We start from the raw sequence: 27745 nt of genomic DNA, 5'->3' as shown, positions 1-27745 counted from the left end.
ATTAGAAAAGAGGCGTCTAAGGGGATATGATAACTATATACAAATATATTCAGGGACAATACAAGGAGCTTTCAAAAGAACTATTCATCCCACGGGCAGTACAAAGGACTCGGGGCCATCCCTTAAGGTTGGAGGAAAGGAAATTTCACCAGCAACAAAGGAAGGGTTCTTTACAGGAGGGCAGTTAAAATGTGGAATTCATTACCCATGGAGACTGTGATGGCAGATACAATAGATTTGTTCAAAAAAAGGTTGGACATCTTTTTAGATGGGAAAGGTATACAGGGATATACCAAATAAGTACAGCTTAACCCCGTTATAGCGCGGTCCTCGGGGGCCACCCGATCCGACCGCGCTACAAACGGGGTCGTGCTAATTAAATAAAATAAATAAAACAAATGTAAAAATGGCCGCCGCGCCCGGGGTTCCGTGTCTACAGAGGGGGGAGAGCTGGGATCGCATCATCGCACTGTGCTGCACTGTGCTACTCCTCCCTCCTCCCTCCTCCTGTGTCTCCAGCAGTCAGAGAGCTGCAGGCAGTGCTTGGAGAGTGCGAGGCTCAGGGCTGCAGCCTCCTCTCCATGGCAATTTTACACACATGCCCACTGATCACCCGCACACCAGCTTCTCCTGCTCTCACTTGCAAACTTTTCAGGGACGCCGGGGGAGCCAGCCCAGTCTAGGAAGAGAGGTGTGTGTCTGTGTGTCTGTGTGTCTGTGTGTCTGTGTGTCTGTGTTTCTGTGTTTCTGATAGCTTCTCCTGCTCTACACCACAGACATTCTATCCTTCTGTGAGCAATAGTGATTTAGGAGATAGCAGCTGACACCAGAGATGGGGGGGGGGGGGGGAAGAGTGTGTGCAGTGTGCAGTCAGTGTGTGCAGTGTCCTGTGAGTATGTAGTGTGCTGTCAGTGTGTGCAGTGTCCTGTGAGTATGTAGTGTGCAGTGTCCTGTGAGAGTGTGTAGTGTGCTGAGAGTGTGTGCAGTGTCCTGTGAGTGTGTGCAGTGTATGCAGTGTGCAGTGTGCAAAAAATATGTTTAAAAAAAAAAATTTAATTTTTTTTTTTTTAATTTTGATTTTTTTTTTTTTAAATTCGGGGTCCATGCTCAAACCGCGTTATAAGCGGATCGCACTATAACGGGGTTGAGCTGTATACATGGGAAGGATGTTGATCCAGGGATTAATCCGATTGCCAATTCTTGGAGTCAGGAAGGAATTAATTTTTCCCCTTAATGGGGTTTTTTGTTTGCCTTCCTCTGGATCAATAAGTAAGTATAGATATAGGATAAAGTATCTTTTGTCTAAATTTAGCATAGGTTGAACTTGATGGACCTACGTCTTTTTTCAAGCTCATCTACTATGTAACTATGTACAGTATATATCTGTATATATTTATTTATGTTTCATTGTGACATGCTGTTTTATGTATGATTCAGAGGCATATTCTCTATCTGCTGAAGCAGGCCTTTTTCAGCTGATATTCTCTGTTGAGTTCAATGGGGAATTTTGTACGAAATACGCCTTATTGACCACTTTGGATATAAAATAAGCCCCTAAGTAAGGGTATTTTATTTTTATTTCTTTTATATTGAACTAGCTGATATACCCGGCGTTGCCTGGGATTGAATGGTCCCGCTCCCCTTCTCTGTCCACTCACCTCCTAGCGGTGAGCGGGCGGGTGAGTTAGCGAGCGGGTGAGCGGGCGGGTGAGTGAGTGGGCGGGTGAGTGAGTTAGTGAGCGGGCGGGTGAGTTAGTGAGCGGGCGAGTGAGTGAGTTAGTGAGCGGGCGGGTGAGTTACTGAGCGGGCGGGTGCGTGAGTTAGTGAGCGGGCAGGTGAGTGAGTTAGTGAGCGGGTGGGTGAGTTAGTGAGCGGGCGGGTGAGTTAGTGAGCGGGCAGGTGAGTGAGTTAGTGAGCGGGCGGGTGAGTGAGTTAGTGAGCGGGCGGGTGAGTGAGCTAGTGAGCAGGAGGGTGAGTTAGTGAGCGGGCGGGTGAGTTAGTGAGCGGGCGAGTGAGTTAGTGAGTGACATTTCCCCCTCCCCCCCATACCGGAGGCGGCGGCCTGAAGATAGTGGGCGGGCCGGCATTCCCCCCCCTGCATCTTCCCCCCCCGCATCTTCCCCCCCGCACTCCCCATATGTCATGCGACGGCATGAAGCTAGAGGGCAGCCTGACATCCCCCCGCACCCCACATACCTCACGTGGCAGCGCCATGCAAATAGTTAGCGTCCCGGCATCCCCCACACCTCAGGCGGCATGAAGATAGCGGGCGGGCATCCCCTCCACCTCACACGGAGAGGAACCTTTGGGGAGGCAGCAGGGTGTGTGGGAGGCACGGGGGGGATGGACGACAGTCAGCCCCGCTGCGGCCTCCACTGCTCTGCTCCCGCCGCCGGCATGTTAAGGGCGCGGCGAGGGTGAAGTGTGCGCCGAGGTGATGGTACTCGGCGTCGGCCATGAGGGAGACGGTAGGAGGGTGCAGTGGCGGCTAACAGGAGGGTAAGTGTGCTAATGTTTCAGGTGGGCCTGAGGGCGGTAAGGAGGCGGGAGAGGGTGGTGCGGCTGTGGCGCCCCTGAGGTCTGTGAGGTGAAGGGAGCAGTGGCGGCGCCCAGTGGGTGGGAATGTTGCAGGCTGTGAGGAGGGAGGGAAGGAGGCGGGAGAGGGTGGTGTGGCTGCGGCGTCGCCCCTGAGGGTTGTGAGGTGATGGGAACAGCAGCAGCAGCTCAAGGAGGTGAGCTGGGGGGGGGGGGTGATGGGTGGGGAGGTGAGCTGGGTGAAGAGGACAGTGGCCGTTTGATTGTGCGTGTGTGTGTGTGACAGTTGGGTGAGGAGGAGTAGAGAGTGGCAGTTGGGTGACGTCAGAGCCATAGAGCCATGCAGGCCAATGAGAGGCGTGCGGGGTGGGGCAGGGATACGGAGGAATCTGATTGGCCACATCTACAACCCCACAACTTTCAGATTTATATATTAAGATGATGTGGTTTAATTTCTTTCAATATTTGGTATCAATGTATTTTGGCATATCATTTTTATTTATCGGACTCTTTTTTTTTTTTTTTTTTTTAGAGAAATCTTGGAGTTGGAGAAGATAGTTTGGTTTCTCTCAGCGACCTTGTTCCCATGATTCAAGACCAATCTCAGTACATTCACCATTTAGAGGCTGAAGTTAAGTTTTGTAAGGTATGTATCAGGGAAAGGGCATTTATAGACACATCAAATACATAGACACCAGCCAAAAAAACAAGCCCCGCCCCCAGGGTCCAATGTGACATAACTCCCTTGGGCTGACGAAAAACAGTGTGTACATTCAGACAATACTAGTAGGGAAAAACAGTGATATTGAATCATGGTAAAATTAAGCATAAAAATATGCCGTCCCTAGACCTATGCATATTTGATTACATTTTCTATGTTCCCTGAATACCTTAACAATCCAGAGTTGGTATTTTTTGTGACCATACTCTTACAGTAGTTTTCTATAACCTATATAGAGACCATTATTATTTTTTGATCTATTAATTGCTAACGCTGCAATAACTATGCAAACAGTACAGTGGGGATGTAATCATATATACGACTCAGTATTTCATCCTTGGTAACTCATGCAGGAATGCTTTTCTTCTCTCCCCACACCCCCCTCCCTCTATAGGTATTGGTTCTTCTGAAACTGTGTTCATACATTAACGCAACTATCATATTGTAACTGCTCTCAATAAATTACAGAATAGAACACAATTATTACTGGTGCCCAATAACTAAGTGCCTGTCAAGTCCCATGTACATATTGCAGTATTTGTTTTTGATTTAAGAAGTTACCAACATAGCTGCAACGTCTGTTTAGTGTTCCACTCTTCATCGTACATACGATGAGTTAATGTAACTACAATGTGTGTATCTGCTCTGTGATCGTTCCCTTGCTGCATTAATATCATTATACTGTTGCAAGGTTATGTGAGTGCATCATGATCACTCATAGGGTTGACAAAGGGGTCTCCTTCAAGATTCCTGTTACTGCACAGCAAGGCTGATAAATGTAATAAGGGTTCCAATATTTGAACCCTTATTACATTTATCAGCCTTGCTGTGCAGTAACAGGAATCTTGAAGGAGACCCCTTTGTCTCCTTATGTGTTTTTGTCTGTCATTACTATTCCTTTGCACCGGCTGTAATTACTAACGACCCTATTAGGACCCATTGTTTATTGGTGAGTGGTATCTCACAAGTTATACAATTATCACTCATAGGGTTGCCAGGTGTCCTGTTTTGAACCGGACAGAACGGTATTTTGCCCCTCTGTCCGGTAAAAAGTGAGAGTTAATACCGGACAGGGGGGTGAGGAGGAGGAGGAAGGGGGGTGAGGAGGAGGAAGGGGGGTGTGGAGGAGGAAGGAGGGGGAGGAAGGGGGAGGAAGGAGGAGGAAGGGGGGGGTGAGGAGGAGGAAGGGGGGTGAGGAGGAGGAGGAGGAAGGGGGGTGAGGAGGAGGAGGACGAAGGGGGGTGAGGAGGAGGAGGAAGGGGGAGGAGGAAGGGGGGTGAGGAGGAGGAGGAAGGGGGGTGAGGATGAGAAAGAAGGGGGGGAGGAAGGAGGAGGAAGGGGGAGGAGGAGGAGGAGGAAGGGGGGTGAGGAGGAGGAGGAGGAAGGGGGGTGAGGAGAGGAGGAAGGGGGGTGAGGAGGAGGAAGGGGGGTGAGGAGGAGGAAGGGGGGTGAGGAGGAGGAAGGGGGGTGAGGAGGAGGAAGGGGGAGGAGGAGGAGGAGGAAGGGGGTGAGGAGGAGGAGGAAGGGGGTGAGGAGGAGGAGTAAGGGGGTGAGGAGGAGGAGGAAGGGGGGTGAGGAGGAGGAGGAAGGGGGGTGAGGAGGAGGAGGAAGGGTGAGGAGGAGGAGAAGGAAGGGGGTGAGGAGGAGGAGTAAATGGGTGAGGAGGAGGAAGGGGGTGAGGAGGAGGAGGAAGGGGGGTGAGGAGGAGGAGGAAGAAGGGGGGTGAGGAGGAAGGGGGGGTGTGTGAGGAGGCAGGACCCATCGAACCGATCACTCAATCTACACCGGGGATCACCAGCCCCTTCACAAGAATGCTTACAGGGTTTCTGCCGAGGTGAAGCGGAGCATAGATGGAGAGGTAGAAGAGATGCTGGCCCTAGAGGTAATATCCCAGTCTCAGAGTCCCCAACGCTCAGACCGTGTTAGATGCCTATCCCATGCCCCGCATGGATGAGCTCTTAGTTATTAAGATCCTTGGTAGTGCCATTTACTTTGTAGCTTTTCCGCAAGGCATCCCTGAAATGAGATACAGTAGTCCGTTGTGTTCCTGGACGTGGAGCGGACAGGGTAAGCCTTCCTGAACAGGCGCCCTGCACCTAGTGAGGCTAGAGACTCCCCCCAGACCCTCAGTTAAGCATGTATAAACCTGTCTTTTGTGTTTCATTATATGTCTGCTGGTTTTACCGGAATAAACCCCATTTTATTCTACTATCTTGTCCTGATCCCGGAAGGGAAAGGTATTGAAAGTACTGGTCTCCCGTGACAGGGTTTAACTAAATGACCCTTACTCAAGAGAATATTGAAGTATTTCATTATGTATTTTTGTCACATTGGATGTAGCATTGTTTTTTCTGTCTTTTTTTGTATACATTTGTCCACGCTCAATTGCACTCCTTTTGAGTTATAGATATATGCAATTTATTATGTAACTTTGGTATGTCTCCATTCATTTGTATTGGCTTATGTCAGACAAAGAGATAAAGGGGAATTTTAATATTACCGTTAATTCCTTCTCTACAAGTCCCTCCATGCCAGTCTAACTTTCCCGTTATTTGTCTGTTAATATGCTGTTTCTTCTTTTGATACTTACAGTAGGCAGACTGATAACTACTACGAGGAGGAGACCTGGGAGCTTAATTTGGGCTGATGGAACCTAATTAGTTGAAAGTTTTTTCTTACCTCCAACTGTACTGGGTTGAATGGAATAATGTTAAGAATAATTCCTGTTTCCTTTTCTTTTTATCTGTTTTCTGTAAATTCCGTGTGCATTCTTATATAGTGGTTATGCATTTTTTAGGATGACTTATCTGATATGAAGCAACGGGTGCGATTGGTTGTGCTTGAAAATGATGAGCTGCACAACCATCTGAAGTCTAAAATCATGCAGAATGTCATGAAAGAACAAACCTTGCTGGAAGCATCTGTACGTATCATGCTTTTTTAACATCTTCGTTGCTGATCCTAAAATATTTATTTTATTGTTTTATATTTGTTGTCCCACAGCAGTAATAAATTTAGATAGTAGTACTGTATAATATTTACACAGATGTTAAAGTATATGATCTCTACATACCTTTTCAAACAGGAAAGCCACGTACTCAACAATTTTACATGAATCTGTGTAATTATTACAATTTCTGAGTTTGGAGATAAGGGAGAGTGAAAATGCAGGAAGTGGGTAGATTTCTTCCCTCCCCTTTGACTACTATCGGAAAAACTATCGTCCGTTGAGTAAAATGGAGATCTCTTTTTAGAAAGCAATGGGGTTCCTGCATTCCTTACTTTACTCTGTTCAATATGTAATATGATTTCTCCATTCAAATTAAATACTAGGGCCGTTAACCAGTTAACACACAGCCAGGGAAACTGCCAGCTGTCTTTGCACCAATCACGCATATAGCGGATGAATACAGCATTTTATAGCCAATGATTACATATTTTTTGATCCACTCAAAAGGGGACAGAACAGTTTTCTGAGCAGTGGCCCGATGACGGCCCTAGTCCTATATTAATAGGCAGCTGTATAATAGCAAAGGATCCCGAATATCCATAAGGGTTCCCCATATGTTCTATCAACCTAACTTAGCAGAGTTACGTTACTAATGACAGTCACGTACTGTTTGACATATATCTTATTTTAAACCCCATTTTTTTATTTATTGGTACAAATAAAGTTTTTTAAAACATTCACTATACATTTAGATGTGAAATAGAGTGCTTATACACTAGGTTTCTTTTCTCTCTCTATGTACTCAAGTGTGCTGTTACAATTATCAGACCAATTAAATCATATCAGAAATAAAACTAACAATGAGGCAGTGCCATGACATTTTGTGGATACCATCATTGGTCAAAGTTCTTATAAAAATGACTAGGGTTGCTTTTTTGTATAACGATTTGTGCTATTTTGCTTCTTTTCATAAACAAAATAATGTAGGTACTTTGCGATATAGAAATGCACACAGCAGAGTAACTTACTTTGATATTTTCTAGACAGCCTCTGAAAACTCTGGGATGATCAGTGGGACTGAGAGCAGAATGAAACAGCAAGTCTCTCCAGTACATAATATTTCACACCAAGCTCAGCTTTCATCTTCAAATACATTGGAGCAACAGAAATGGCAGTTAGAACTGGTTTGTATATTATTTTCTTCTTTTGCTAGACGCTAGATGTGAATAGGGTTCTATCATGATTCAGTATAAACATCTGCCATGTGCGTTCTTCCATATTAGTTTGTCACAATATTGAGTGAAATGGTTTAAAATCATAGTATCAGTGACTTGTGACCTTTGCAGGATACTTTATTGCCTTGTACCAAAATTAGATTGTAAACTCAGACTTTCTGTGTCTTTGTACATTTATGTACATTGCTACATATAATCTCAATGCCGTATAATATAAAAGTGCGTTTCCACATTGTGCCACATTTATTTTAACCAGAGTACCAAAAATGGAATATCTATTGTTTAAAAGTTATATGTTTAGGAACATATTGTTAAACCCTTAAGTGTGCGTGTGTGCACATACACACAACACACACCACCCAAGTGTGGACAAAAGTGTAAAATACTTAGGAGCCAGTAAGAATTTTGTTGAACGAGAGAGAGGGGGTGGGGGGGGGGGGGGGTGAGGGGGAAGGTTGTAGGGTGGCGTTAAAAATTCACAGATGTATCCAATTAATAGACATTTAAGTGGAAAAAATAGTCTGTCAAGCTAAACTTTCCTATTGCATTTATTGGACATTATTTGTGTGTGTTTTGTACAAATGTAAAATATAGTATACATGAATTTAAAAAAAATTAAACTATACATTTATCGCAGCAATCCTGCTTTGAATTTATATATATGTATCTGTGTATGTATGTATGTTACAGGACTGAAGTGAGTGGGTCTCGGAATCACCTACAGAGGCGGGGAGCTGGGGTGTTCTCTGAGCTGAAATGAACGCGATTCAGCTGCAGAGACCCCCATCTCCCCTCTTCAAAGCTATGGGAAATATTTTTTTGCGGGGATCATCTGAAACCAATTTAATACATTTGTTTTTTTTAAACAGTTTTTCTAACAAATTTCTATATTTTTCTCTCTCGATTTTTATTACTTTTTGTAACACTGACCAATAAAATTCTCTTAATGAAGGTTTTTGTAATATAAAATAAAGATGCAGATCTTTGTAATATCCCAAGTTGCTGCTATGTGTATACAGTAATATTGCCTCATGCTACTTTGTGTATAATACAGATACACACATTGCTTTATATACCGTACAGGCAAATGCTATTCTGCTCTGCTTACTATACATATACACAGGACTTCAAGGAGGCAGCTGACTAATATGGCTGCTAATCACTTTTGCTCCTGAATGTAATTGTTAAATCCTGGAGCAGCGTATCCAACTGCCATCCACTTCATAGACAAATCGCAGGATAGAGCTTAACGTGTACCTTCAGGAACAAGAGATATTAAAATAATCAAACAGCTCTATCTCTGAAGTCAGCTTTAATATTGAGGACTACAGGCAGTCCTCGGTTATCCGACACAATGTGTTACTCAAAATGGCGTTGTAAAGCGAAACGTTGTAAAGCGAAACACATTTTCCCATAGGAACACTGTTTAAATGAAAGGTTCCGTTCCTGAAGGCATTTTTAACACTAAAATACACCAAATATTTTATGCAGGTAATAAGATATGCAGCACACACACAAATTATACAGTAGCGACATCTTTTATTCGAGTAAATGCCGGCGGCATGCCGGGATCTACCCCAGCTGCCGCCAGTCAGAAACGCGCGCCGCCGCGTTTCCCCCACGCACCCCCCCTCCACATCGCGCGCAATTACCCCCCCAAAGACACCCCGAACCCGGCTTCTACTCTGCCCCTCTGCTTCCCCGCACCCCCGCTTACCTAGATTTGAACTCCAGGGGTGTCGGGGAAGCCGGGGAAGACGGGGAAGCCGGGCGCGCTTGTGACCGTGACGTCACAGTGCGCCGCCACGCGCCGCGGCTACCCGCTTCCCAGCCTCATTCAGCCAGCGGCATTTGCTCGAATAAGAGCTGCCGCTGCTGTATAGTGTATATACTGTATTATATATATAATATAACATAATAAATAATATATTATATAGTATAATATAATATTATATAGTATAATATTATATATATACGCTCTTACGACGCTTTGCAATGTTGTTTATGTGAATGTGTATATATATATACACACATACACAACGTTGTAAGAGCGTTGGATAAGCCGTTTTGGCGTTGTAAAAATGAACATAGGTATACATTGCACAGCGTTGGATAAGCCATTCGTTGTAAAGCGAAGCGTTGTAAAACGAGGACTGCCTGTACTACTGCCTGCACTACTGCCTGCAGAGGCATATACCAATACTAGTGTATTTCTAAGATTTTGTTACTGCTTCAGTGGTCCCCTTTAACATAGAACACAAAAAACCAGGACTGGCCCTCAGGAAAGTGATGTAATGGTGAGAATAAAATATACAGTGACTCCCAGTGACGGAACAAGGTGTAAAAATAACACTATAGAAATAAAAACCAGTGAACAATAAACCTTAAATGATTACGAATACAAAGTGATCCCACTCAACCTTCATGTAAGGAAAAGTCTTCTTATTCTTTGGTGAACAGTGGGCGAAATGGGATGAGGGAGCGGGATCACATATGTAAACAAAGAGAAGAATGCAAGTAGTACAGCACAGTAATAAAAATGATGATAAGTGTAGACAGAAATCTGTAGATGTTATACTCATACGTGTGAGCCAAACAAGCATGTCACACACAATGGTGTATGAAACAGAGACTCTGCGTAGTGGACCCTCTGGATGCAGAAGATGGATGTGGGTGTACTAGGACAGAAGGCGGAGAAACACCATAGCATAGACCGTATATAATCAAATTTAATAAAGAAGCACTTTACAGGTGCACACTTACAATTTTAAAAGTAAAAATCAGCATGTAAGAGTTAACAGATGGAACGAAGACTTCCTCACCGCTCCGTGCTTGATGGAACCCGGAAACGCCTTGCAGAAGGTATTTCCAAATGCGGTTGCAAGAAACACCACTCCAGACTCGGCGTCGGTCCACCTCAATATTGCTCCGCTGTCGCCTCGATTCTACGCGTTTCGCTATCTTCAATAGCTTCCTCAGGAGTCTATTCTATTATAGGAAGCTATTGAAGATAGCGAAACGCGTAGAATTGAGGCGACAGCGGAGCAACATTGAGGTGGACCGACGCCGAGTCTGGAGTGGTGTTTCTTGCGGCCGCATTTGGAAATACTCCCTGCAAGGCGCTTCCGGGTTCCATCAAGCACGGAGTGGTGAGGAAGTCTTCGTTCCATCTGTTAACTCTTACATGCTGATTTTTACTTTTAAAATTGTAAGTGCGCACTTGTAAAGTGCTTCTTTATTAAATTTGATTATATACGGTCTATGCTATGGTGTTTCTCCGCCTTCTGTCCTAGTACACCCACATCCATCTTCTGCACCCAGAGGGTCCGCTACGCAGAGTCTCTTTCTATACACCATTGTGTGTGACATGCTTTTTTGGCTCACACGTATGTGAGTATAACATCTACAGATTTCTGTCTACACTTATCATCATTTTTATTACTGTGCTGTACTACTTGCATTCTTCTCATTGTTTACATATGTGATCCCCTCCCTCATCCCATTTCGCCCACTGTCCCCTTTAGCATGCCTGGCCTAGGGGATTATTGAGACCTAGAAGATAAATCGTTTTTGCTTGATTATACTACTGAGATCCTATCTACCTGATATGAGCTTCTTTGGTGGACAATAAGTTCCCTGATCTCATTTAGCATCTGACAAACAACTTTGGGGCCTGAGCAACCTATCAGCATGTCTTTACTTGTGGCAGAGTCTGCAGTGAAGTTACTTGGTGAAGGCCATTTGCCCTACCTTGAGGGGCAGTCATGGTGCTGAAAACAGAGAAAAGGCAGTCAGTGGGGTCTGGTGAAGCTAAATAGGGGAAGATGTTCCTCCATTACAGAAGTGGCACTTGGATAAGCTCTACCACAATCATCATGGCGCCCACAAATTGCTGAACAGATACTTAAAACAAATCTGCCTTTTATTACACAGAGCTTAAATCCAAATGAAACTGCTCTCTGCATTAAAGGCATTCCTCACCACCCTTTAAAAAAAAAAAACATATTTTTTTTGTTCTAATATATGCAGTATTTGATTACCGTTTAATGAAAACGAATTACCTAAGCTGTCGATTGATTAGTGAATATGCTGCTCATGGGACTAACGAAATGTCTGCCGCTAAACCAATCCTTCTGTCAGTGAAATGCAACGGCTACAATATATCGTTTTATTACTAAAGGTAAAGGCTGACCCAACAAGTCAGGTCTGCATGTCCCGACCGCCCGCTCACTCCAACAACTGCATGTTTAAATGTTCCGCACGGGATCGCTACACTGCCTAAACAGGCCGCTCAACTCGCCATCTTTAAATGTCTGCGCGGGACATTTAAACATGCAGTTGTCGGATCGGGCGGTAGCAGACAGTCGGGCAAAGGAGCGGACAGCCAGGACGTGCAGGGCAGTTGGGCACAGGAGAGAACTTCACGGTGAGCTGCCCTGCTGCGAAGTGTCCCGACGGCGTAACACCAGTGGCGTTTTGGTCACGTTTTGGCCGTGGTGAAACATCCCATTCCGCAAAGTGCTGCGCCCGAAGCCTCTGACAATTGAGTATCCGAGAGATGTAGTCATCAGATTTAATTATTACAGAACGAAGGAAGCTTTCCTGAACACGACCAGATGTGCCAGATTTTTTATGTGCTCTCATAAAAAAATCAAAATCCACGGTTTTTAGGACCTGTCACCAACAGCTCTGATCAGAAGGAGAAGCCTACAGCCAATTACCACTGAACTTCGGGAGTCTTCCCATTTCGCCTTGTGGTCCTCAAAGATGGCGCCACCTTCTCCCTGAAAGATCTGGATGGTGGTGCAGCGTTCCTGCGGCGGCTAGGCGTGCCGACTTCATATTGCTCCACAGATCAACGGTCCCCAGGAAGGCTGCAACCATTGTGGATGTACCAGAAGTAACAAAATCTGACAAGGAAGGCAGGTTTCTAGTTTTTGTGGGCACTTTATATAGCCAAGAAATCACAGTTGCGAATATACATGCCCCTAATGAGCGCTGCGCAGAGTTCATGACTACTTTCTTTGCAATCCTGGGAAGCATGGCAAAAGGTAATATAATATTGTGAGTTCTTAGATTGAAACCTGGACCATTGAAAACCATAAGGCAAAAATTGTATAAACCGTAGAAATGTTGACAGAAATGCACTAGTCAATGGTCTAAGATCTCCAAAATGTGAAGTCTTTAGTAGATTCATTTCACGCCAAACATCAACTAGATTTACTCGGCTCCATATCAAAATTACTAATTGATTGTATCTTTGTCTCCACAAACATCATAAATAAAACTAACTTCTCTAAAATACATGTCATAATCTGGTCAGACCACGCACTTGTAGAAATAAGATGCATTCAGTTACAATTTGGATAGAAGGGGTCTAATTGGAGATTAAATGAGGCTCTGCTAAAAATACCAGAGCCACAATCAAAAGTAGTGACCGTAACTTTTTTTAAAATAAACACGGCTCAGTTTCGTCTAAATCGATTCTCACGGAGCTACGATGAGGACTATTGATAGGTGTAGCTGCAAGGTGTAAAAATAAAGGTTGGAGAGAATATTCAACCTTAAAGCAAAAATAATTTATTTAGCACCCCAACATAAAAGAGCAGACTCAGATGAGTCCCTTAAAAATTTAAAATATGAGCAAAATTTAATTTGTCTCGTATCGTACGCAGAACAATCACTAAAATTGACTAAATGTACGTTTCTTTGAAAAAGCTTATAAGCTTGACTCAAGGCTAGCGGCGAAATTAAGGATAAGTCGCCCCTATTACAATATATACTTGATTAGATAAAAAGCTGGTACCCTCATCCCAAACCATTCACCATTAGCAGCAGAATTTTGTGACACTCTAACCTCTAACCTCTGACAGAAAAAATGTTGCATACCAAATCTGAAAACGCTTTCAGACTTTCTAAGATCAGCTGATCTGCCTTATGTTTAATGGCTTAAACATGACCTATCTCGGCCAGAACTTTACAAGTGATAGTTTTATCCCTTGTAATAAAGTATCAAATCCTCATAGACACCTGGACCAGATGGGTTCTCTATAACATGTATTACATAATAAAATGCAGGCATTCTAGCCACTCAACTGATAGAAATGTACAATGCTATCGTGGTAGGCGATTCTTTCCCTCCCAATATGCTAGAAGCTTTGATTTCCCTAATACATTGTTGAGGAAAAACTGACTTCCTCACTTATTCTTTTGGTAAAGCAATCTTCTCAAGACTTTTTATTGCAACAGCTGTAGCAAGAGTGCATTTTAATACAATCAAAACATTGCTTCCTTATTTAACACAAAGGCACTGAAGTATAAGCTCTAAACATTCTATTTTATACCCAAAAAAGGAGTGGCATGCATATTTTCACAATATCAGTACATATGACTTCATTGGGCATCTAATTTCTTCTCTTATAAGATGTCGTTACTGGTTATACATTTTAGAATATATTTTAGCAAACTAAGCACACAGAAATATGTATGGCACCTCACCCCCCCCCCACACCCCCCCTTGAAGACTGACAGGTATATCGCTCCTCTAACTCGACAAAGAGAAAGTTAACAGAAAAAAGTCCTGGTCTCCCATGAGTTTCTTAACACCTATTTATATTTGTACCAGGATCATGCACTAGGCAAAACAAGGTAGTAGAAACAAAATGTAGTTTATTTCGATAAGCCCACGTTCAACAAGAAGAATTACACAATATACAGAGAAAGGCACACTTACTGGGGGCCTGGGGGAGAAATCTAGGCTCTGCTAGGTGCAGGGCGCCTGCTTTCGTAGACTTACCCCGCACCAGGATAGCCACCCGGCTCTCCTGGTCCTCGTTTCGGGTTAAAATCGTAGCCGCAACCGTAACGTTCGATTTGTAGAACTTGGCTGCAAAAGATGGGACTTAGTCTCTGTGGGCAGACTTTTCCTAGCTTCAAAACGAAGCCGGTTGCTCTGCTATTTGCAACAGAGCAACTTTGTAAAGCATCGACATACAATCCGCTAAGCAATTCTTATCCTTAGCGACCAATCAGAGCGTGGGAACCCTATCCCACTAGCCAATAGAAACAGAGGCTCGTCTCTTGGCTGTCAGAAGGTGTGACCTGCCAAGCCGGCTCGGGATGCCCTGTGGGCCAGACATACAAATTGATCAATGGGAAACACGCCGACTTTCTGCCACTTCCCCCAGTCAACCCATTGCCACCTACTGGGCAGGCTCCACTAAGTCTGGCAGGCCCGAGGGTCCTCCCCGCAGGGGATCCCTGTTCTCGAGACTCCGTACTCTGCCCTGCCCCGTCCACTTAGCACCCCGACACCTCTCAACACCCCATCTCCTCTTTGAACTATGGACAATATGCAGGCATGCTGGCATCGTAAGCAGATGCACAGGCTGACTGCAAAGAGACTTATAAAAAATGTATTAAGCACAATAAAAAATATTTTACTACATGGGGACCTTGGAGAGACTCATAGCTGTAAGGGAACTGAGATATCTGGGCTCGAAAACCAGGAGTCTGGGGGACACTGGGCAGCCCCGGTGTAATTCACCTTGTGTACCGGCAAATCATGCCTGCTCGCCGGGGAGAATTAGGGAACTACTGGTAGCTCTGGCCGCCAAACCACTGCAAACAAAATAATTGTATTTCTACCCAAATATCCCACCTAAAACTTACACACAGAAAGTTTCATGAGTCTGGGGCAAAGGGAACATGGAAAGTGGAAAAGAAGAGGGTCACTTTAACTTTTCATGCAATGATACTTGGCCCCTGGCTTATAGTGCTAGGTAGCTGCCATGTGCCCAAGGGTTTTAAGATGGCCTTAAACGTTATTGTATATCCTGGTTACCCTTGCCCGTCACACCCACTTAACAAAGAAAGACTAGATTCAGCATTTTAATAAGGTGAAGGAAAGTTCAAAGAAATAAACTTCACACACACACACACACACACACACACACACACACACACACACACACACACACACACACACACACACACACACACACACACACTTTCACTTTGCCCACAATGCAATGAAACACAAAGCATGACTTTTCTTATATGTAGCCATAGATAAACAAAAGCCTGGTTATAGTTATACATAGAAAATAATGTGAAAATATTATATTTCCATAACTTAAAGTTGGTAAAGACAGTACAGGTTGCACTATGGACTGCAACTACATGAGGGTGACTCATGAGGCGTTTGGCTTTGGAGGGAACTTCTAGAATGTGATTTTTTTCCCCCTCACAATATAACAACTGAGGGCTAAAGTGATGCGCTTGGGTACACCCTTAGAAAATGTTCAAATAAAAAATGGCTCTAGACAGGGATGGCCGCTTTCACAGTTGCTATTTACTCTATGCATAGAACCTGTGGCGGCTGTAATTGGACAAACCCGGATTTTTCTGGTATCAAAATAGTAGACCAGACATTAAAATTAGCTCTATTTGTGGACGATATCATTGTCACGGTGAGATTATGGCAGGCTGTATAGTCACACATAAATATATATAACAGTTGATATATATTTATAACTGAGTCTGAACTGGGACGAGACTTAGATATGATAAAATATAATTTATTCCTTGATAAAGGTGAACACACAATAATTTACAAATAACAGGCAAAATATAGACACTTACTTAAAATGGAAATGATGAAGCAGTCATATCTGGACTGAGTTCATACAGCACTCTTCATAGTCATCAAGACACCAAAGACATGAAAAGACCTCTGGCAGGAAGACAGTGCATAGCGTTTCTCTCAGCAATCAAGATGGTATAGAACAGACTTTGCATGAAGACTTGAAGAACATGAACAACTCTGGATAAGAGCTTGACCACAGATTATATACCTTTTGTGGCCCTATCCTTAACCTTAAGTACAGGTGATTGTCTTTCAATTACCTCCAGCCACTCACTAACGTGGGAAAGCATTCTGACCCATGCCCCCCTGCTAGTTAGCGCAGTAGAACTCTGGGGTCTCATTTCTGAAGCCCCACATTTGCATCAGGAATGCCAGCCAGTCTATCCATTTGGAGTTCTGGCAGGAAAACCTTTGTTGAAAGGTGTGAAATGGGACACTTAAAGACTGCTCTGGTTTGAGCCTGCTCCGCCCTCAGGTAAACAGGGAGGGTGACAAAACCCTTTGAACAATACTTAAGTCCTAGACATTGGATCGCCTCTAGGGCCATCTGCTATCCTGGTATGCAAAAGAATTTCCTCTGGGTTCTATCCATACCTTGGGACACAGTATTAAACATAAAACATAAACGTATTAAAATATATGGTTCCGCTGGGTCCAGCAGGTCCAAACTTCCCAGTTCTCAATGTCGAAACTGGGACACCATATGGTCCAAAAAGCGACATGCTACGACCTTCGGAACCGGAGTTACACAAATGCACCTTAAAACATTTTTCATTTTAATACAAAAATCTCAGCTAAAAAGAAATCTCAGCTTTTCACTAAATCCCCATTGAAAACAACGGGCTCCGCCGCCATGGGTTCCAATGGAGCAACTCCGCCGTTGTAGTCAATGGAGTTTCCTGCCATAGACTTTCAATGGGGAACCGCCGCCATTGAAGTCTATGAGAAAATCCACAAATCTTTACATTCGTCCATACTCCGTCTGGTTGGTCTGAGGGGGCTGAGAATGGGCATGCATTAAAGCCGGAACCTTGGCTACATGCCACCCAAATCCCATCCCTCTGGGCATTCCAGAACCGGAGATATGGACTTACACATTTCAACATTTTACACTTAGTCATTTTTTCACCATGCGGCTTTTCCCCCATTAAAATCAATGGTAAAAGTCCCGAACTTTCAAGGGGGTCCATACTCCGTCGGGTTGGTCCAAGAGTGTCAAGGATGGTTCTGCAGTGATGCCGGAGCAGTGACTACAGATACCCCAAGCCTTGATCCTCTGGTCCCTCCGGAACCGGAGATATGGATTCCTAAATTACAGCATTTCACACTTAGTCATTTTTCGGAGCTGTTTCTGCCGCCACCATTGAAGCCTATGGCGTGACCCGCTCTTCTCGGTTCGACCCTTATCGGGGGTCCAGGATACGGGGACCCGGTTGTGGTCGAGTGGGGGGAGGTCTAGGAACTAGGGACAGAAAGAATTTTATTTCTAGGGCCCCCAGAACTGTTTATTCCCACGCCACTTGTCGTTGAACTTGACTTGTAAGTGATCAAAGCTCTCCTATTGAAAATGTATCCGCTTTGCGCTTAAGCGGTTTAGACGGCTGCCAACTCGTTCCTGAAAAGCTCTTTCGAGGGTTTCTCCATTGAAGTTAATGAGCCCATAGACTTTCAATGGGAAACCGCCGCTCTCCCTTTCGGACGCCATCTGCTGGTCTTCTCAGGAACCGGACTTCACAGCAAGATTCACCATTAAAAAGCATTGAGCCCTAATGGCGGCCTATGGGAACCTGCAAAATGGTGCCTGAAAAGGCGGGAAAATTACACAAAGGGCTATAATCACTATATCACTATTAACCCTTGTGCTCCCGGATGGATCCCAGTGTGTGTGTGATGCAGACACTGATTAACAATAAACATGGGGGAACAGGGAATATACATTTTCAGGTGATGACAAGGGTTAAATCACACGTCTGGGCCTCAGCCCAGTTAACCCCTTGTCTCCCTGGTGAGGTTAGAGGGTGGCCAATTGGGGTGTAACCCCTTTAATCCCGGGCCAAATCCTCTCCATCGTTACAATCATCCTCTCCCTTTCAAGACCTTTCACTTCACTGCTAATCCTGTTTCACACCCTTTCAAATTTCCATAAAGTATCGGGATTTAAAATTAACATAAAGAATATTAACTTAGAGAAGTGTGGTAGTGAGAACCAAAAACTGATTTGTCAAAAAATTAGTACAATGAACAAGTAATGATTTCTTTATTATGAATAATTGCAAGCAGACCAAATTAGTCAGTCTCAATGGCTGGGTTTGACATTGACTACTGCAATCCTAAACATTAAATGCTATCGAGTGACACGCCATACATTTCACACCATAATATGTAACGCTTCTATTTTTAACATTTAAATCGGATGCTCTGTTCCGAAGAAATTATTATTTTATTTTTTATTTTTTTGAATATTGAATGGTTCAGAGGTTAAAATAGAGCTCTGTCTACAGCCCAGTGCAGTCTCCAGGTTACCCTGGCAACCTAATGAGTTAGAAATATTAAAAAAAAAATCATAATTTGGGCAGCTTCTAAAGTAGTTTTGTAGCCTTAGTGCTTTGAGGGGAAATTTGCATCTTTTGCTTACTATTTCCAGGGCAATCCATTCTAAAGTGGCCTTGCTGTCCACATTGGAAACAGGTATTTCCCATTTGATCCCTTTTCATTTTTTCCTATCGCCCTAATTCTGATATGTGAATGCCCTGTTATTGTTATGACCCCTGTCATTATTTCCTGAAAAATTCTGGGTCTGACTGCTGGGTTAGGGGAAAAAAAAAGAGTCTGAGCAGCAACTTCTCCACTTGTTTTTTTTCCCTTCACCCTCGTGCAGTGTTCTGCAATAGCCACTAACTCATTAATTGCCTTTGCCTCCCACCCTGTGATCGTTAACCGAACTGAATCTTGCACATCTGGACTTAACTGGACTTGACAAAAAGCATTTTTCATTGCTCCGATAGCATTATGGATATGATCCATTATTCTGGAGTGTTTTAAATACACAGCTGTGAACCTTGAGGCATAATCAGCAACTGTTTCATCTTTCCTCTGTTTACAAGTGTTAATTTTTGTCCATTCTTGTCTGACACAGCATCGTGCTCTTATCAACACCTTTAAGGCATTATACATGGGATGGAGTTGATTGGCAGGTGGATCTGCTGCATTTTCTTTAAATTCTGTCAACCTCCCATGCAGATCTGTCCATGTTTCCTGGGATAGAATAATTCCCATGAATTGAAAAATAGACACAGTACAATGGCCGATGCAACAGGGTATCTTGAAGGGATATGTGTGTGTGTGTGTGTGTGTGTGTGTGTGTGTGTGTGTGTGTATATACACATATATGTGTGTGTGTATATTTGTATACAGTCCATCAGTATTACCAGCTACATGCTTTTAAAACTTTGCCACGCTAATATTTTTGACAACACACTACAGTATGCACTGTAGTATGCACTGTAGTATGTACTGTATAGTATGTGATTGATTAAATTACTGCCCATGTCATAACCTGTACTCAAATTTCAAAATAAGATTTTTTTTTGCTTTTACAGTATTTCACTTCCTGGTTAATGGGAAACACTACTGTACAGTATGTTACTGTTTTTTTTTTTTTTTTTTTTTTTTTTTTCAATGACGTTTCGGTCCCACATGGAGACCTTCCTCAGAACAGGGAAAAGTTTAAAATTACAATTTGGTGTATACGTTTTTCTTTTTAGATACACTACAACATACTACTAGGTTAACATAAGTTAAATTTGACCCAAGTTTGTGACTTTTTGTTCTTGGTCCTAAAGAGGCAGTTCAACCTACATGAGAACCAAATGTATTGAATATTTATAAAATATTAAGACTTCTAAACCTAAAAATAACTCCCTTTAACAGCAGAAAACGTTTGTTCTAATTTTAAGAATTGAACGCCCTTGGGCATTGAATATAGTGGACTTCATTCACATTTCTATACTATTTCCTATGACAAAAGTTAGTTCTGTTACTGTGAATATACAATATAACCATTTACTATCTTAAATGTTTGTAACTACAGTGTCATAAGGGACATTTAAAAAACTTCAGTATACACTTCATTAGAGGATTTTTTTTCTTAGAATTTCAATAGTAATATTGGCACTGTATAGCTTTTTTTTGTATCAAATACTTGTCTTTTTCCCAAGGAGAAACAACGACTTCTTCATCAGACAAAAACTGAAACGCTGGAATCCCAAGTAATGTATTTAAGGTAACATACATATGAAATACAATGGCGTGAAAATCATGGGATGTCGATGTACTGTAAGTAAAAGATCGTGGTCACAAATTTACTGCCATAGCTTTTTCTTCTGCGGCTTTTACCCAAGTACAACACAACAATATCTTTAACACACATCTATTATATTTGCATTTTTAAATCGTACAATGTTGCTTTTACATGGAACAAAATTAAAATTAAATCGCGCACCAAAAGGATGTAAATAGTGTGAACTGATAACCAGTAAATTGAAGTGTGAAAAAAACAAAGTAAGATCACTGCATATAAAATAAGTACATGACCTAAGTGCAGGAAATATAATTACAGACATTCCCCGCATTAACATACGCAATGGGACCGGAGCATGTATGTAAAGCGAAAATGTACTTAAAGTGAAGCACTACCTTTTTTCCACTTATCGATGCATGTACTGTACTGCAGTCGTCATATACTGTACGTTCATAACTGATGTAAATAACGCATTTGTAACAGGCTCTATAATCTCCTTGCTTGCGCACAGCTTCGGTACAGGTAGGGAACCGGTATTGCTGTTCAGGACGTGCCGACAGGCGCATGCGTGAGCTGCCGTTTGCCTATTGGGCGATATGTCCTTACTCGCGAGTGTACTTAAAGTGAGTGTCCTTAAACCGGGGTATGCCTGTATAGAGTTGGTTGCTGATCAAAAGAGATGGCTCAGCATCTCACTGCACTAAAATGACCGTATATAGATTGGAGTTAATAGATGCTCAAACCAGTTGCTGTAGTGTCTGACTGGAAATGCGTGTCGGTTTAAGTTTTCTGATCAACATATAGACTGGGAGTCATCAAAGCTCAATGTGGCAGTAACTGCAACTCCTCCCTGCACTTTGATAACTTCAATCTATAGAATCATAATGGCAGACTTGATCATAGATTGTAAGTGTAGCCTATCCCATAATTTATCATATTTTTTGTTGTTTATTAAATGAAAATCAAACATGTATATAATGGCACTAGCCTTACAACATTTGGTGTGCTGCATGATATAGAAATAACTTTTTTTTTAATGTTTAATCACGTTTAAAATATTGGGTCAACCTTACATTTACAGTACATGCAGAGAGATTAGATTTGGAGGTCTAGTAATGCTTCATACTCTGCATCTGATTTAACTCTTGCATATATATATATTTTTATATGAATTGTTGCATTCAGGCATTCTAAAACATTTCCCTTACCCAATGCCCTTAATTAATATGATTTTTCACAAAGGAAGGACTTATCAGAATCCCAGAAAAATTATGAAGATCTTAGAAGACAGTTAAAGCAACAAGACTTTCCAGTAGCAGCACGTAATTCCACTCAAGTTCGTGGTCTGTGCCTAAAATGTCCACAGAATGAGGCTCTTCTTGCTCAGACTCATACAAATGTCCATATGCAGACCATTGAGAGACTTACAAAGTAAGAAGAACACTTTATGTTTTTTTATGTTACCTATAGCATTTGTAGATAATAAAAAGCTAAAAAAAAACATTGACGCTTATGTTACAGCTTCCGAAGTACTATTTTGCATCTTCAGTAAATGTATACAAAGCACAATAGTGGTTATAATGTACACATCATTTAAATGCTCAAAACATGGATCTGATGTGTGCTTTAGTACTTTCTGGTAGAAGATACAGAATAGGAGTTTTGTATTGTTTGGTTGTACAGTACATCAGCATTTTACACTAGTTCAAGATTTATTAATATATTATTAATATATTAATTTCTTATAGAGCAATAGCTCAACACAGCAGGTAAACTTATTTTTTATTGAAACAACTCAGTGTTCCTTGGAAATATTGTCCTCCTTATTTTTATGTGAACAATGATTGTATAGCTTTTTGTTGAGAGCTCCATGCGTAACAGTAATATCTCTGTTTGACTAATGATGGCACCATAATTACTTTGAAGACGAATGAACAAAGCTACTGAAAAATAACAATTTTGATGACTGGTTAAGAGTCGTATATATTGATTGAAAAAAAAAAAAGAAGCATTTGTTTACCATGGAAATGTTAAATATTTTAAAACAATCACAGTATAAAATCACTGTATTCTGAAGTTTAGGTTAAAGCAGCACTACTACTTTCCGGCTTTCTTCTTCTTTTTTTTCTTTTTATATATAAAGCATGTGACAATGTATAATTCCACATTGTTACCTAACCTTGCAGTCGTTTGTGCTCCTGTTATAAATCTGTAAAAATTCTGATTGTGTGCCTAACGTAATGGCTGCTTCAGTCGGTGTAATTTAGCAGCTACAATGTAGCCTAATATTACTAAGCTAAAATGTTCTATTGTTACAGTTTGCAGCACAAACTGAGCTGGAAAAACGACTTTTATGGTGCTTGACTAGTATGGATAATGTAAAAAAATAAGTGTGAGAGTTCAAACCAAATGTCAGCTGGCAATCAGGGATATCTGCTTTGCTGTGGGATTCTTCTCCATAGATCATGATGGTGTTGCACATAAAAAGGAATAAACAAGAGTGCAACCATAGTGTATTACCTAAAAATATAAGTTGAAATTAGTACTGCACGTAATGTACAATTAATATGGGAAAGGAATATATATGGGAACTTCCTTTGGAGGTATTCTCAAATCACCAAATATAGTGAACTCCCTGATAGGACCAATCAAGGTAACACACGCGGGTCGCATTCTTGTTTATTCCCTTTTCTGTATAACACCACCAGGATCTTCGAAGAAGAATCCCACAATAATGCAGATTTTCCTGACTGCCAGCTGACATTTGATTTGAACTCACATACTTATTGTGTGACATTATCCATACTAGTCAAGCGCCATAAGAGTCATTTTTCCAGCACAGTGTACTCTCTGATTTTCCAAGTAAATTAGTCGACTTTTTAGGCAGCTCATGGACTAAATTATGGTCAATGGACTTTGATTTGTTATTTCACGTGCACTTTGAATGTCTTTTAGCACTTTTCATCTACATATGATATAACTAGCGCCTTACAGTAATTTGACTTCACTGTTACTGCACAAACTACTGGGAAATTTGGCAACAAATGATCACAAATAGGAAAGTGTTGCAAAGATCTTGAACGGCTTGGGAGGTGCGCTAAAACCTGCTATAAAAATAAAAGGATGCTTTAAAACTCTTTAAAAATGGCACCAAGAGTTGAATAATAATAATTATACAAATTGCAGTTACTATTATCTAATACTACAGAACTGGTCTATAACCCCCCACCCCCCCAAACAAACATATTTCACTTGTCTTTGCTGTTTTAAGTTTTAATGACATTTTCCCACCACCCCTGCCTAACAAGTGGTCTGATAGGGAAGATGTATTCATAAATCTAATTAATGTTATGATTGGAGCACAGGCAACATGTTGTAGATTAAAAAAATACAAAACAAAATCAGCAAAAATTTGTCGACCTAGTTTTAACATCATTAATTATTTCAATTAGTTCTATGTGGGATTGCATCTTTAAAATACTGCATTCTATTGCTGGCATTTTACTTAGACTGAAACATAATACCATATTTACAATCTTTGAAATTATATGGCCCATAGGGAAAGAGACGAACTTATGGATGCCTTTGTTTCTATGAGAGAGAATCTCATTACGTTGCAGCAGAGGGAGTCAAATGCATATGAACAAGTAAAGCAAAGTGTGGAAATGACAGAAGAAGCCAACTTGGAAAAAACTAAGGTACTTGTCATGCTGTTGCTTTCAAGGATGACCGTATTTATTTTATTTTTTATTTGCCTGTCAAATTATTTTCTTATTGATGTAGCAAGTAGTTCATGTTTTACATTTCTTAACATTTTCACTGCCCTATTGCCATTCCTGGAATGGGACCTTTACACCTCCTCATAATATCAGTGTGGATGAATCCTTATTCCTTTGCAAGGACAGTGTTTTATTCAGACAATACATTCCTCAAAAAAGAAAAAAAAATGCTATAGAATAAAAATGTACAAGCTGTGTGAGTTCAACAAGTTGCACATATATGTGAGGCAAAGGAAAGACCATTAGATCCTTTTTTTTTACCCTTGTCTAACCTTCATACACAAAATTGTGTAGGATCCAATTTGTCCCTTACTAGGTTCTGACTACCACTTTATATGGATCATTTTTACATTAGCATATCTTGATTTGAAACCTTGTACTACCTTGACATCCTGGCCTGGGGCACAATCTGGAAAAATAGAAAAAGCTTTCCACTGCAGCTGATGGGAAAAAAAGACTGCAATGAACCTCTGGCTCTAAAATACACAGACCTTTTACATTTTATATTTACGACAAGTACCAGGTGTTATACAGTACTCCCACTCTTGGAATACTGAAAACAATAAAATCGAGGGCAAATATGACATATTTAGGTGAATAAAGGGAAACAATTGTGTTAACCGTGCTAAGGAAGTGAAAAATAGTTAAAAAATAAATAAAATACAATACATGGGAGTAGTGCAGTCTCTGTAGGGACAAGACTCTTTTCCAATCATCTTGGGAAATAGGGATGAGGACAGGAACCCGAGCGTAAAGTTTCCCAAGGAAGAGAGAGAAAATATAGTGCGACACTGTTTTAAATCACTTTTAATGTTATAAGACGGGTGTAAGGTATCTCACTCATGTGGTGTTCAAGATATTCAAGCAGTTAGGTTATTTAAACCAACTGTGAGGAGGCTTGACATCTTCAGTAGACATTCCGGAGTATAGCAGGGACTCGCATTACATGAAACGAAAAAAGCAAATGTGGTGCATGTAAGAAGCACATGCAGAGGTACACACATGGAGACAGTTTTGGGGAAATTAAAACATGGCTTTATTTAGTCCGTCCCTTTAAACAATATATAGCATACAAAACATAAAAAGAAAGCCTACTCCACTTTGGATACTAAATAAACAGTACAGGCCCTAACTATCTGGCTGACTGGATAGGCCAGTTCACAGTCCCAAAACATATATCAAATTATCAGGGAACAATATATATGAAAGTCTTATATGACTGTGCTTGTCCGGCGTCTCTGGTTTCTCCAGATTCACTTCAGATGCAGGCGTTACAGTCCTGCTGCTCTCAGGAATTCTGTTGTCAGCACACAGATTCTCTCCTCTGTCCCCACAGTTGTAACTGTGCTAAGAAGTCTTTTGGTCTGTTCCCAGCAAGGGATTTTTACCCTCCTCTGAGTACAAGTAGTTAAATGCCAGAAGTTCCTTGGTGTGAGAATGGGGGTGATTCACTAAACTTTGATATAGGTGTTGTGTTAACTACCATTCTAGGCAAAAATTGTAATGAAAAAATGACATTGAAAGTTTCTATGAAAACTACAAAGTCTCTCACAAGAATGATGGTTTAACAATTATGAACAGTAAGATAATATATATATATATATATATATATATATATATATATATATATATATATATATATATATATATATATATACAGTGTTCGACAATCCTATACATTTACACGCCCGGGGCGGGTGGATTTAACCCCCAGGCGAGTAAATATTGGCCCAAGCAGAACACGTGCTTGTTTTTTTAAATTTCCCCGCTCGCGCTGAATTTTCCCTGCTCGCTCTGAAAAAATAAATAACTCCCCCTACCTGATTACTGATTGGCGCGCGCTCCCAGGCTTTGTGGGCGCGCGGCCAGACTCTATATGAGCCAGCCCCCAACGAGCGGCCATTTTTTCTGGCCAGAGATCTGTTGGAGAGTACTAGTGTAAGTACTCTCCAATCTTCCATCCCCTCTGCTCGTTCCCTGCCTCCTGCAGTTTCCCCTTACTCTCCGCTTCCCCCCCCAATACACGCGCGTGGCTGCAGATGGTAGCGAGGGTGTTCCGCCTTATCTCCCCGGCCCCCGCTTATCCGCGCGGGGCAGAGGTGTCCCCCCCTTATTCCCCCCCAGCTTCCCACGCCACTTCCATCTTTCCCCGGTCCCCGCGCGGGGCGGGTGATGGTAGTGGGGTGTTCCCCGCTTACCCCGGCTTCCCGCGATCCCCGCGGGCGGGTGATGGTAGTGGGGGGTGTCCCCGCTTACCCCGGCTTCCCGCGATACCAGCGCGGGACGGGTGATGGTAGTGGGGGGTGTCCCTGCTTACCCCGGCTTCCCGCGATACCAGCGCGGGACGGGTGATGGTAGTGGGTGTTTTCCCGGCTTCATGCGCCACTTCCCGCTTCCCAGATCCCCGCGCGGGGTGGGAGATGGTAGCGGGGGTGTTCCCCTCTTACCTCCTTGGTCTCCGCTTCCCCGCGGTCCCGTGGCTGTCCGCGCAGGGAGGGAGATGGTCGCGGGGGGGCGAGCGGGGCAGTGGTGGTGGTGGTGCTCGGTCGCGCGGCCTTTCCTCTTCTTTCCCCTGTCGTGTGTGTGTGTGTGTGTGTGTGTGTGTGTGTGTGTCTGTGTGAGTGTGTGTGTGTCTGTGTGTGTATGGGAGAGTGTGTGTGTATGCATGCATGTATGGGAGAGTGTGTGTGTGTATGCATGTATGGGAGAGGTGTGTGTGTGTGTGTGTGTGTGTGTGTGTGTGTGTGTGTGTGTGTGTGTGTGTGTGTGTGTGTGTGCATGTATGGGAGAGTGTGTGTGTGTGTGTATGTATGCATGGGAGAGTGTGTGTGTGTGTGTGTGTGTGTGTGTGTGTGTATATGCATGCATGCATGGGAGAGAGTGAGTGTGTGTGTGTGTGTCTGTGCATGCATGCATGGGAGAGTGTATGTGTGTGTGTGTGTGTGTGTGTGTAGGATACCAGAAGTGTCACCCCACTCCAGTCACCCCACCACCCCACCCCAGTCACCCCACCACCCCACCCCAGTCACCCCATCACCCCGTCACCCCACCCAGTCACCCCGTCACGCCACCCAGTCACCCCACCCAGTCAACCAGCCACCCCACCCAGTCACCCCGGCACCCCACCCAGTCACCCCAGTCAACCAGTCACCCCACCCAGTCACCCCATCACCCCACCCAGTCACCCCATCACCCCACCCAGTCACCCCGTCACCCCACCCAGTCACCCAGTTACCCCAGTCACCCCACCCCCGTCGCCCTCTCTCTCTCGCCCCCCCCTCTCTCTCGCCCCCTCTCCACCCTCTCTCTCGCACCCTCTCACACCCTCTCTCACACCCTCTCTCTCTCACACCCTCTCTCTCACACCCTCTCTCTCTCACACCCTCTCTCTCACACCCTCTCTCTCTCTCACACCCTCTCTCTCTCACACCCTCTCTCTCTCACACCCTCTCTCTCTCTCACACCCTCTCTCTCTCACACCCCCTCTCTCACACCCTCTCTCTCTCTCACCCTCTCTCTCCCCCGCACCCTCTCTCTCCCCCGCACCCTCTCTCTCTCCCCCACACCCTCTCTCTCTC

The 27745-nt window shown here is 42.9% G+C and overlaps 1 protein-coding gene across 4 annotated transcripts in view; it reads left to right on the top strand.

Moving 5' to 3' along the window:
* The window catches only part of SDCCAG8 (SHH signaling and ciliogenesis regulator SDCCAG8), a 321942-nt gene that overhangs the window by 47719 nt on the left and 246478 nt on the right, over positions 1-27745 (top strand). For all 4 annotated transcript variants that reach the window (XM_075596833.1, XM_075596835.1, XM_075596834.1 and 1 more), the window contains exons 4-9: positions 3068-3181; positions 6054-6179; positions 7250-7390; positions 20306-20370; positions 21631-21819; positions 23948-24086. In XM_075596833.1, the coding sequence (XP_075452948.1) occupies positions 3068-3181; positions 6054-6179; positions 7250-7390; positions 20306-20370; positions 21631-21819; positions 23948-24086 (774 nt within the window). The remainder of the gene's footprint in view (positions 1-3067; positions 3182-6053; positions 6180-7249; positions 7391-20305; positions 20371-21630; positions 21820-23947; positions 24087-27745) is intronic.

This window comes from Ascaphus truei, chromosome 4 (assembly GCF_040206685.1).
Source record: "Ascaphus truei isolate aAscTru1 chromosome 4, aAscTru1.hap1, whole genome shotgun sequence".
Taxonomy (NCBI): domain Eukaryota; kingdom Metazoa; phylum Chordata; class Amphibia; order Anura; family Ascaphidae; genus Ascaphus; species Ascaphus truei.
This window is presented reverse-complemented; position numbering and strand designations above follow the sequence as displayed.